This window comes from Aphis gossypii, chromosome 3 (assembly GCF_020184175.1).
Source record: "Aphis gossypii isolate Hap1 chromosome 3, ASM2018417v2, whole genome shotgun sequence".
Lineage (NCBI taxonomy): Eukaryota > Metazoa > Arthropoda > Insecta > Hemiptera > Aphididae > Aphis > Aphis gossypii.
In genome coordinates, this window is record NC_065532.1 from 39,539,385 (window position 1) to 39,553,523 (window position 14,139).

Sequence of the window (14,139 nt, forward strand, 5' to 3'; positions counted from 1 at the left end):
TTTTTGATAAAAAAATATATGTACCTCTAATAAGCTATCTCCAACTAATGTAGTTAAAAGCTTATGGCCATTTCTTTGGATCACATGGCTAGCATTTTCAGCAGCATACATTGAAGTAAAATCAAACATAGCTACATCTGGTTGACCATAATGATTAACAGCAAATTCAAGTTGAGGCAATGAGTAATTAGTTGAAAAATTTGCAGCTTCTTTAGCATATTCTGTTAATGCTTCCTTATTAATATTTTCTAGAGCTAACAATTTAGCAACATCAGCATAATCCTATAAGTAAAATGCACATAGTTGAGGAGAACATTAAAATATTACTATTTATTTATTACTAGAGGTCAACATTTTATGATTTTTTTTATTATATTATTAATTCATTATTTTTTCTTTATTATTTTCTCTTGTATTAAGTATGTTTCTTAAGATAAACAAAGTACACATTCAATTGAAGAGTAAAAATTGTTGGTACCAAAAAAAAAATTTATATTTTAAAAGAAAAAAATATTTAGTTTGCAGCAGAAATTTTTTGAATATATCACATTTTATTCATATAGAAAATATAAGATACAACATATCAAAATATCAATTAATAAAAAATACTTAATTTCAATTTAATACTCGTAGAGTATTACTCGATAATGACAAACACGGGTTTACAATCTTTAATAATTACACTAATATTAATTTAAAAAAATTTCAAATTTTAATAAAAAATAAAATATTAATTCATAATATACTATTTTACATAGATACTGGAAATTATTACAAAAATGCATTTTTGTCATACAATGTTATAGATTGTTAAAATTCTTATAATTTATAAAACTTTGACATAAGCACCAAATTAAAAAAAACCATAAAAAAAGTTAAAGACTGCCCAAGATAATTATAGATAATAAGATTAGATAAAAATAGTATTGATAAAAAAATTCTAATGGGTTCAAACATGCACTATAGATAGCTATTACTTAATAAATATATCTAATGTATTAATGTATTAAAAAAATATATTGACTTTTATAATAGCATAAAAATATCATATATTTTAAGAAAATAATATTTGACCTCTAGTTATTAAGTATTTTCAATCATATACAGATTTTTTCATACATTTAATATAACACCTTTATCGATCAAACTATGTTTTTTGGCAGTCATAACAAAATAATGAGTTTCATCTTTATAATAAACAATATTTTCTAAATCAATTCCTGTTTCCCGGTAAAGATCTTTAAAAAACTTTTGATTAAATATGAAAGCCACTCCAGATATTTCTTCTACCCTTGCTTCAGCTTCAGTGTGTTTGTTTATAAAGTTAGCAGTAATAGCAATAGCTAACCTACCACGAAATTCTTTTCTTTTAAAACCTAAATAATTAATATAAAATTTAATAATAACACATAAATATAATAAAAGAAATTTTGTTCATAAATTACAGTTTATTTTATCAAATACATACCTTCCAATGTATTCCGTTTACCATCAGCACCAATAAGAACATCAAATTCATATTGAGAAACAGGATGATCTGATGGACTAAAGATAGCTCTCCATCCAATTTCTATTGTTTAGTAATAAAAAACAATATAAATATCAAACATTTTTCAAAAAAAATTATACGGATATAAAATAATAAATTATGAAGTATGAGTTTAATAAAGTAAGGGCTGAGATCTATTGTGACTTATGGTTACAAAAACATTATTTAAATGAAATCCAACACTGGTTTGAATATTGATATTGTTACAAACATACATATTATATAATATGGTATATTATGCATGTATACTGTGTATAACATAAAATTGAAATTAGAATACTTTATTAATTAAATTAAAACATACTTTCATCATTATTGGGTGGCGGAGAAAGGGAATCAAAACTAACACCTTCGTGAATTTCAACACCTAGGATTAATGAAACTTTAAGCAAAATGCATTGAAGCTGTCTAATACCTATAAAAATAATTGTGATTAATAGAAAGCAAATTTAATAATAAGAACCAATATTAATATGTAATCTTACTTATATGATCAATAGCACCAGCACAAAATTTACCAAAAAACTTTTTTGCACCGAGTAATTTTAAGTCTTGAATAACAAAGGGCCAAAGATGAAGTACATTATTTCTTGAAAGACGATCTCTCTTTTCTACTACAACTACTTTAGCACCTAAAAGCTGAGCTTCAATAGCAGCACGTAATCCGCAAGGCCCAGAACCAATAATTAAAACCTAAAAAATTTATTACTTAGACACTTAGTTTAAAAAAAATAAATAATAATATTATTTAAATTTACCCTAGTATTCATACAAGTTTTTCCACGATTATAACACTTGTGACTTGCTTTTTTATCAAATTTATTCCATAAAGCTTTTGCTTTCCATGAACATAGCATAGCCTAAAAAAAATTAGTAACAATTTTTAATAAACGCTATACATACAATGAATGTAATTGTAATATACCTTCCTACACATTTAAGTAAATAATAATAAATTAAATAAATTAAATTCTTAAATTGCACAAATAAAAACTTACCTTAAGTTTTGGATAAAATTGAGGAAAATTAGTAGGCTTGATGCATAATATTTCACATAGATGTCGAAAATGACCAAGAATAGTCTTCATTGTAGAAGCCGTGCAAAAACGATCAAAAACTTCTGATGCTAATGCAGCATCAGCCGATGGAAGAGTTTTACGATAGTGTGATGCCATTATTAAGTTCTAAATAAAACAGAACAATTAAATAGCAACTCAATTAACTAATCTGTTTTTATAAAGAAAAAAAATTAATTTTAAGCCTATTATTAGCTTTATTTAAAGCTTAATTGTTTTATCATTTAATAATAATTATTAGTTCACAGAAAAAAATACCAATTTAAAGCAGGGCCCAAAATTAGGGTATTTTGCTACTGCACACCGATAATTTCATACTCCAAAATATTTTTAAATAATAAACATAGACTTAGTAGTCATATGCAACATATAACTTCGTAACATAATTATTGTTTTTGGTATTTATTAATAATTAGTTATAATAAATATAATCTAAGACAATCTTCTATAAAAATCCTTGATAGTTGATACATATATATTATAACTAAACATTTTTAAATTAAAAATAAAATAATTTCAATTAAAGTACAAAAAGTAATGCACACTTTTAAATTTGCTACTGCACACAATTTTGGGCCCTAAATTTAAAGACATACTGAAGAAAGTTTAAGTTTATATATAAAATTATTTTATTAAATATTAACCAAAAAAATATTGACAGAAAAGAGTCACAGCGGCATATTAAGAATCAAATTATAAATAAATATTAAAAATTATTTGTAAATCGTAATAACAATAGGTTAGGCTAAAAACTGCAAAGCATTATGAAATTATTACTTAACAATTTTAAATTTTGGTAAAAGTATAGTTTTCAAAACTTAATACTCTTACTATTTTTAATAAAACAAAACAAATGACAATTTTATTTAAAAAAATTTATATTGCATTAGCAAATTTGACCTTCAAGAATTAAATAACAGACTACAAAGAATTTACATTTTGAACCCACGGATTTATTAAATAACGTAGAAACATGTTAAAAATAAAAATGAATTGTAATTCCAGCTTATAAAAAACGTATTCCTACCAATTCATCTTCAAACCAAAACGAAATCTCTGAATCACCAAATATATAAATCATTACTAATAAAGATAAATAGGTATATATTTACAAGATTTCAAAATACATCGATTTACTGAATCTTTAGATTCCTAGTTTAAATTAAACTCTGTCACAAGTTAATGACTAATATCGACTTGCGATTTTTTCCCAATATTTTGATATTCAAAATATATATTTGTAATACTAATTACTATTATTGTTTCCTATCATACATCGGTATTATATAATATAGAAAGGTAGTAAATTAGTCAAAATTATTATATTTCCTAAAATATTTAATGTAAAATTATTTAAACAATGAAAAAAATATATGCTATTATATAAGCTATATAGTAAGACTATACTATAATATTATTTAAATTGAGAGAAAATAAAATTTACGCATGTTAAACTTCATTTTAGTAAGTTAAAAATAACATAATATACAACTAAGGGCTAAAGGGCCACATACAATTTTTACTACCTAAAAACTCTCTGGTTCCATAATTTTTACATCCCCTATACTTCACCTCTAGTGATCTACAATTTCTATAAGTTGCCTAATTTATTTTTATGTAATACGTAATTTAAATGTTTAAATTATCGCGATAATTAAATCAATCATTTACATGTACGTAATCCAAAAACAGAACTAGAAGTACGAAGGCGTACTATAAATCCCACACACATTCACGATTCAAGTAAAAAGTTCAGTCGAATATTTATTATTTTCTTTATCAACAATATATTTATACATCTTCATGAAACACACAACACACGTCAAATAAAACTGAATGAGTAGGTATAGCTAAAATAATGGCGCCAAGAACCAAATTAGAATATTACAAGCCATGAATAACGACCTAAATTTCATTAATACAATAATATACGACTAAACCAAATAATCTATATAAACTATTATATGTATAGATACACCAACCATTTTTTAAATTACCCACTACGACGAATACCTTTTTAACTCAATTTTGTTCACAAAAGTAAAACACCAATTATCATTAGAATATAAAAAAAATAAAAATATTCTCAAATTTCCAGCGTTTTAAGAGTAATGAGACGAAAATAGTGTCCGGAAAAATGTCATCTGGCCTTGTGCCACACGCATAGCAATCAATGGATGCCAAACTATCTAGGACATTACTGATTGTGTTAATTTAATAAGACTACAAGAGATGTTCAAGTCCTTATATTCTCTCCAATTATTTTATACTAAGAAATTGTTTAAAGAAGTTTGGAATCGAAACGTTTATTAACAGTTACTATAGGTGTCGAGTACCTTATTATGTTAAATAAGTTACTTTAATGTACTAATGTATATGTTAAATTTGATTTGAATATTAATAATTGCAACGAAAAACTATTCTAAGAGAAGATGGTCTGTCAGCCTATAATATTACCAAGTATATTATATGATAATATATTTTTTGACAATATTATTAAAGTAATTTACTTTATTATTATAACAGTATATTATATTTATATAATTTATTATTAATTATTAACTTTTGAGCCAATACTGCCTTACAGTAGAACAAGAATGAATAGATTCATCATTCATATAGTATACTGATATAAATTGACAATGAAATAAAAATTAATTTGATAAAAAATCGTTATTTTACGGGTGAATAATATCCGATTTCGCCAATAATTAAACTTCAAATGTAGGAACATAAAAATATTTGTAAAATTATGATCATTATATTTTAATCTCGGTGATTAAAATTTATGAGGAACCTTATATAAAAACTTTTGACCGTTAAAATTTTTTTTCTACAGTTATTGAATCAAAAGTTTTTCAGTGTACAAGTACTTAAAGATTTATTTAGTAGCACAACACTTAAATTTATAGGTTTTTTTTTAATTATCTAGCATACATTGTATAATATTTAAATGTAAAGGTAGTGTAAGCAGTATAAGCATTTAAATTTAAATATATAGGTACACAGTATAATATTGCAATAACATGTTGTTATTAACTAATATGTCAATATAACATCGGTCGTGCCGTAGAATATAGTGAATAAGTTCGTGATAAATTTTTAATTTTAATAGTTTAAAATAATAAGTTTAAATATTTTAAATATTGAATAAAGATAAATCAATAAAGATAATGTATCTATAAAACTTGTATTTTTATAATGCAAAATCTAAATTTCAGTGAGTGGGTACAACCCCTAAACCCACCCCCTAGGGTACGCACCTGAAAATTAGTACGTAATAACTTATTATACTAATACTAATAATACATATCAGTCATATCACGACAACATCCCAACTTAAATTTAAACAAATGTCAATACGTCAACAAACTAAAATTATTAAGAGGACGCCACACCAGCATGCGTGCTGTCACCGTTTTACATATACACAACATAGCAAATTTTTATTTAGCAAAATTGATTTTATGTTGTAAGCTTTAATATTGAAGTAAATTTACCTATTTTCAAACTTAAAGGCAAGAATATTATCTAGACCATATCATAGGTTTTTATTGATATTATCATTTTAAAGTGAATTATAGTATAGTATAAAATATTACAACTTAAAATTATAATATTAATAAAACCTAAGTGATGGCCTAGATAATAATATTTTTTCTTACCTTTCTCAAGTTTGATAATAAGTAAATTTACTCCAATATTAGAGCTAACAACACATATTCAATTCTGCTAAATAAAAATTTGCTATATTATTACGTGTATGTAAACTGGAGACACAGCACATGTGGGTGTGGAACAATTTTTTTTTAATGAAACATCATCGTATTAGTGACACGCCGATTGGAAATATAGGCTGTTTATATAAATTAAAATAAACGTATATAAATTTCCTTGTATTCGAATATAATTTGCCAATTATATCATTTTTTCACCAATATCATAAAAAATTGTTGAGATATTTTAGATATAAAAAGTAAAAACAATTGTTTGAATATTTTAAAAATAATGACCAGTAAAACAAACATTAATTGTTCATACCTAAATTGAATTAAATGTTTATTATCATTGTTTTAAAAATAACTGGAAAATTCCAAACGTCAACTTAATTCAATTAATTCAATAACTTATTGATAAGGCTATACTCAACTTTTGGTGCCCTTCTTTCATAGTTTCATACGACAAACTAAACTCAACAAACACATAGTAGTAGAAATGCATTTTTGAAATGGTTCTCAGAGGGCTGGAAACTCCGAAACGAAACTAATTATAATTAGTCAATCTATATAAGTAAATTATCCAAATAATTACATACTCCGATACTCGATAGGTAGTCGATATTTAATAAAATATAATCTCATTATTAATTTATCAAAATGTTAATAGATTTATAATAAAATTAATTCACACAAAGAACAATATAAGTTAAATTAAACAGTTATGTTGGATCAATAAACGCAGCAAAGAACATAATATTATACCGAGTAATCCATTTGACGTTAAATACTTATTATTTCAAAACCTATTAACATTTATACACAACTTGAAGTTCTTAAAATCAATATATTTTTTTAATGGCCACAAATATTTGAATTCTTTATTCAAAGCAGAATACTTTTTGGAGTATTAAATACACAAAAATAAAATTTTGGACAAGTAGCTTATGAAACGTAAAAATAACTTATGAAATGTAACTTAAGTGTTTCACTTTAATTGAGCAGAGTAGTACAGGATTATCCTGCAAAATTATGGGCCACTACTTCACTCATCTAAACTTGAAATACTTAATAAGTTATACCTGAGGCCCGTATTCGAATGCAAAACACATTATTTTATGGGATGTCCCAAAAATGTTTTTCAAAATTTCAAATACAAAATCCATTTCATACATCAGATATTAAAAATTTCATTTTGTATTTTTTTTTAAAATTTTTGAGTAATTTTGTTAGTTTTTATTGTTTTTAATGCAAATTTATACATTAAAATTCAAAATAATTTATAGATAATAATATAATATGTAATTGGTAATTTAAAATGCTAACTTGAGAAATTTTGTTCCGATCATTTATCATTTGATAATCGTTCTATTTGTGTTCTAGTATGTCGATAACGTTTTTATTTACAGTGCAATTAGTAGCTATACTGCTTCCGGTACCAAATAATCGTAAAATTTAACACATTACAAACTGTAGTATATTTGGAATGAGTAATTCTAACTTAAAAGTGATGTATTTCCCTAGTCGATACTCCAAATCATCGCCGATCCATCCATTAAAATTTTTCAGATTTTCGTAACAAAATAAAAATTTTAAATAGGTACATAAAATAAAACATTGGGTCATTTTTAAGGACATTATTGCAGCTAAAATACATTTGTTTTGCTATTTCTTACTTTTTAGGGCATTAAAATCTAGACCCTAATTATGACTATCAAACTACTTATCAAAAATTCGATTTTTATAGATCAAAAAATACTCTGAATAATATTAAAACTTCAAAATATGAAACTAAAATTGTTCATTGTTATTTGAAATAGTAAAAAACTTAAAAAAATATTAATGATAAAAAATATAGTTATTTCTAAAATTGTTTAAAGGCGACTTTTTGTAGATTATGTAAAATAAATATTTAAGTTTTTTCTGAAATAATAAATGTCATATTATGTTCAACGGATCATCCCGTTAATAGTTATAATCGTAATAAATTTATTGTTTTATGTAGCAGTTTTACATTTTAAGTAAAATATTAATTAAATTCGTTTAAACGAGTTGAAATAAGTATGTAACAAATTGAAGAAAAATCATCACCATAGTTAATCAGACCATATAATTCATTTTTTTACTACATAATAAGTACAAATTCTACCTAACATAGGTACCGTAATTTTCCGTAATTAGTTCCATTACATTTTTTTTTTTACTATTATTATTAATATAATAAGATTTTTTCAGATAACTGTTCAGCTTGAGGAACATCTTGAAACATACAACAAGAAATTGAGATTGAGTTTTAATTTGTTATTTTGTATATAGATACTATATAAATACAAAACCAGAATAAAGAGAGATCAGCTACAGTAATGATAATTACTCGCTTTCTATTAATCTAGATAAGATAGATTATATAGCATGTGAATATGAGTTTTAAGTTAATTAATCTTATTGAACAAACTGCAGAGCAAATATTTATAAAATATGACCTTGAAAACACATTAATACAATTTCATTATTGAAATAGACTTATCGAATCAATATTTTTCTTTGACAGGTGTTCATCATAATGCCTTATTTATTATGGGCGGGTCAGAATAGCTTCTTTATTTAAATTGGTCTACGGTCGTCTTGTGAGTTGAATAAACATCCAGTTTTAAATTATTACATCCCGTATAAAATACATAAATATTGACTTTTTTGTATTATTTCTTAACTGATATTCAATAATTTAAAAATAAGTGGTTATACAAATGTATAAAAAAATATTAATAATATTAGGTATTTTTAATAACTTCACTTTAAAATTAATAATTCACCCTTAAAGATTTTAAACAACTTTATAAATATATTTTTATAGATTGATTATTTTATTTAACATGATTTTAAGATACCTTTTACCAAGGATAAAAAAGTTATATAGCCATGATCACTTAACTTTTTTTTTTAGTATTTTAACCATAAAAAGTAGAACGTTTTGTGTCTCGTGTCTTCTGCTATAAATACTGCAATAGTAATAGAGCATACTGCTAGTCATTCCATGAAACAATGAAAAAATCGTTTACACTACCTTTATTCAGATAAAAATAGCGAGTTTTCGTCCTATTTTATTTTGTTCTACTTTAAACATAATACAATATGAAAAAAAAATCTAAAACAAACATTTCAAGGCCAGTATATCAATAATACAATTACAAGAATCAATTATTAAAATACACATGTAAATATTATTATTTAACACTCATCAGTTACTATTTTATTAAATTATCTATTCAATTAATTGTTCATAATTGTATTAGTTTTATTATAGAATCGAATTTTATGAAAATAATAATTATACCTACTGCATAATTAATTTGACATGTGCACTTCTATTATGGTATCTCAAGGTCTATAAGAAAAAACACGCAAAACCAATATTTTTCTTTGTCCATATCTTAGTCAGAATAGTTCTTAGGATTTATCAGGATTGTAACAATGAAGTGCAAATAGTTGGCACAGAATCAAATACGTCCAAATGTTCAAATCGTGTATTTTAGTCTTTATAATATCAAAAATAACTGCTATTGACTATTAAACAAACAATTAAAATCTACATTTGACGATTTCCTGTTATACACCACCTATAACCGATACACGCTGGATAATACGAGTATCGTAATAAATAAAACTAATTCTATTGTGATTCGGAAATCGAAATTGATCAGACTGGAACATTACAGGAAGGTCTAGGGCAGTATATTATAATATGGAGCAATTAATTCTAAATGAATGGCGTAGTGATGTTGATGACCCCCATATGGTTGATGATGTCATACAAACCCTCCTACATAGTAAAACGTTATTAAAGGACAAAAGGTTACCAACCTATAAAATTAAAATAACACAAAAAATAAATATATTTTGTTAATGGTACATAGAAATATCAATAAATAAATATATTTTTATTAAAATAAAAAAGCATAAACCGTTTAATAACTGGATTACAATTATGTATAAACAATTTAATTTAATGGACCTACCTATCTTATTGTACCTAGTGACCTAATCATATTATGAAACGTTTAAAAATAAACAAAAGTATTAATGTAAAAATAATATAGATATGTCAAGGAAATAAAGAATATTCATATAAATGCCTTTGTACAATAGGATATCACTGGTATTAGGAATGACAAAAAAAAAAATTATGAAGTGTTATTATAAATTGCAGAGCAAATACATATCTTATAAAGTTATAACAGTAGATATTTTTTTATGATTAGTATTTACAATAATCTACTTAACTTGAATTATATTATTAATTGACTTTTAATACCCAATTAACATTAATAGGAAATTAGTAATTACTAATTAGGATATAGATATTACACTATTGATTATATACACGTACCTAATCTTAAAGAAAAAACTCAAAAAATAAAATGCTAATCAAATTATTGTTATTAACCTATCCTAATCTACTGGTTTATTTTTAGTTAAGAAATTTGTTTATTATGATTATTTTATAGGTACTGTTGTACTTGTTGGTCACTACCATCTTTTTACATCATATTTCAAATAATTAGTTTATAAAAGTATATTTCTATAATTTTAATGTTACTTTTGATAGGTATATTCTGATATTTAATTTATTAACAAACATTATTTTTAAGTTTGAAAAATAATGAGTATTTACCGTTTAGATACATATAGATTAAAAGATTGGTAGTCGTATCTGTTGGAAGAGGGAGCGAGAGAGTAATTTCTAAAATATTATCATGTAACTACTCTCATAAAGTCTCATATGAACTTAATTACTATTAAGAAATGGATTAAATATAATATTGAAATGATATACAAGGATCAAAATTCATATGATTTATTATTTATATGAGTGAGTAAATATTTATAATAAAAACTGAAATATGTATACTCATATCAAACAAATGTAGTTTCAAATGTACCTATTTGTTCTTTATAAGTTTAAATTAAAATTATTGCCATCAACACAAACCACTAGCAAACAGATATTTTCTAGACTTAAATGTGACTAATAAAAATAAACTTGGTTTAACATTTATACCAATGTCACCTAAAACCAGTCCTATACACTACTTTAACACCAACGTATTATCTATGTAATATTTTAGAAACACTTAAAAGAATATACTTGAATTAAGTACCTATTATAGAAAACTTCTAAAAAAATACCTGATGAAAATTAATTATGTGTTGCTTTTCTACATTTTTTTTTTCTTTTAAGTTTGTATATTTTCCATTTTTAATCCTATAAAGTATTAACACGAAAATGGCTCAGCAACATCTTATGAAAAATTGTCAAACAAATCTATACTTAAATGCTTTATCTATTAAGTATCTATATTATTTGAACTCAAATATATGTATTACAAATTATTCAAATACATATCTTACTTTTCAAATCAAGTATCAGTATCTGAACTTGCATACTTTTAATAAAAAACCTATTTTTTACAAGTCTGTCTAAAACCATTTGTGATAGTTTCTGTAGTAAAATAAGTAACCATTGACATTCAAGAGCTGATTGAAATAATAGCAAATGCATCAAATAAATTTAAAAAAAAATACATTTAATATAATTACTATATTTAATTTTTATATTCTTTAGGATGTAAACATTTTAGAATATAGGTACTTATTATAGTTATAATAAGTAAGTGCTATTAAATTATTATTTTTAAAATTCTATAAAAGTTCAATGATGTCAAAATTTGAATTACAGAGCTACTATATAAAATCTATCATCAATGTATATTTTAAAATTATTTTTTAGCAGTTTCAAAATATTAACACATAATGGTACTGTTAAAATTTTCTTCAATAAGTTAAAAATGTGTACTTTTATTACTTTTAAATAAAATAAGAAATACATTATACAAGCAGCTACCTGTTATTATTAGATAGTTAAATCTCAAATACATATTACTTAGTAAACCTAGCAGCAGTTAACAGAATGGTTAATGAATACAAAGATTCATTATTAGTTTCAAGTTTAAATAGACAAACTACATTGGCCAACCGTCTCTTTTATCAACGATAATTTATCAACAGTTCTTATTTAAAATTGTAAAATAACTATGAACTAGGACAATTTTAATCCATGATACTAACCTGTTAATATTTGCGATTATTCAGCAAGATATTTAGAAATATTCAGAATTTATAAACACATTCTGGATAAAATTTGGCAAATGAAAAAATTCCATTTGCTTTACACATCAAAATTAAAAATTCGACGACAAGAAAACTGATTTTTAAATTTAAACATTGAATTACAATAAATATTATTAAAAAAAATAAAATTTGATAAAGAAAATATTGAAGCAAAAATAGTAGTATAATTTAAAATAAGCACTATAAAAGCAGGAACATATAAATTGTTCTATTAAGACTATAATATAAAATACATTTTGATCGCAAAATATAGCATTAAAAAATTAGTAATTAATACATAATTAAATTATAGCCCGAGCACAACGATAACTATGTACTACCTATGTTATGATAAAAAAATACTGTAGTAAAAAGAGAAAACAACACGCTGGGGCGGCACGAGGAGGACTGCAGTGCAGCTGCTGCAGCTATAATGACTGAAAATGCAGTCAAACAAGTTTGTCGTACTCACCATTATTTATTGTTATCACAATCACGGGCCACACTGTATATATAAATCTAGCACAATAATATTATTGTATACCGTGATATAAGATAATAACAATTATTATTGTTTATTGTTATTGTGAATTTCGAATGCGATAACAAATTTATAACAGAAACAGTGTAAACTGCTAATTGTATGAACTGAATATTATACTAATAAGTAATGACAATTGTTGAGTATTCACAATTGAATCAATTAACACCAAGTACCTCTGTAATTATAATTGATTATAAAATATAGAAATTACCTAATAGTTATATCAAGTACAGGATTCGAGCATACTGTCCGTAATAACAAAAAAATATTAGTATCAATTGTACTGAATATTACATTATTATATAATAATTTTCTTTGTGTAAATCTATAATGCGGTATGTACATTAAACACCGTTATATAATAATATGTGTACTGTTTTAAATACATAGCTATTCTCTATGACTATTAGCCATGATATTAAATATTTACTTATTATTGGTGTTGAATAAGTACATCATAAATAAAAACCAATTAAATAACAATATAGCATACGTCACACACATTTATTTATGTAAACCAATACGATTTTCGGTATCTGTCCAAGTATAAGCACCTGTTTAGGTCATAACTGCACGATTAAAATAAAATTTTATTAAATTTTTTAAAATAAAAAAAAAACCAGGTAGGTACCTATATTATTTGGACAGATACCGAAAATCGTTACAATAAGCAGTCACGCATTCACGGACATTGTAAACTATAGTATATTATTTCGGCTCTAGTCAATTTGTACCAAAATTGACCCAAAATATTTACAACATGTGTATACACATTCGCCCAATTGTAATATACTCATTACTCGTAAATGTATATCCGTTATTATAAATTATTAAGTCTTAAGGTTTTTCAACTAGAAGAATTATAAAATGTAATTTTTGTAATAGGTGCTATACCTACCTACTATTGAAGACTGAATTAAGAACGATATGTTTTTATACCAACACGCGACAGTATTTTATTTATTTCAAACTATATGTACCTAATCGTAAATAGCAACAATAATAAATGTTTAAAGTTTTTATAATGGGAGTACATTTTTTTTTCAAACCAAATGAACGATTTTAAATTTAATTTTATGTAAATAT

At 24.1% G+C, this 14,139-nt stretch overlaps 1 protein-coding gene across 5 annotated transcripts in view; it reads right to left on the reverse strand.

The window, feature by feature from the left end:
• LOC114132361 (F-actin-monooxygenase Mical) overlaps positions 1 to 12,909 on the reverse strand; it is a 29,497-nt gene extending 16,588 nt beyond the window's left edge. For 3 of the 5 annotated variants that reach the window (XM_050204364.1, XM_050204367.1, XM_050204363.1), the window contains exons 1-8: positions 12,468 to 12,909; positions 2,548 to 2,733; positions 2,308 to 2,409; positions 2,035 to 2,242; positions 1,854 to 1,964; positions 1,469 to 1,570; positions 1,120 to 1,376; positions 25 to 282 (exon numbers count right to left, since the gene is read on the reverse strand). In XM_050204364.1, coding sequence (XP_050060321.1) covers positions 25 to 282; positions 1,120 to 1,376; positions 1,469 to 1,570; positions 1,854 to 1,964; positions 2,035 to 2,242; positions 2,308 to 2,409; positions 2,548 to 2,724 — 1,215 coding nt within the window. In that variant the 5' untranslated portion in view covers positions 2,725 to 2,733; positions 12,468 to 12,909. The remainder of the gene's footprint in view (positions 1 to 24; positions 283 to 1,119; positions 1,377 to 1,468; positions 1,571 to 1,853; positions 1,965 to 2,034; positions 2,243 to 2,307; positions 2,410 to 2,547; positions 2,734 to 12,467) is intronic. The other 2 variants (XM_050204366.1, XM_050204365.1) reach the window with 1 other exon arrangement.
• Between the last annotated feature and the right edge of the window lie 1,230 nt (positions 12,910 to 14,139).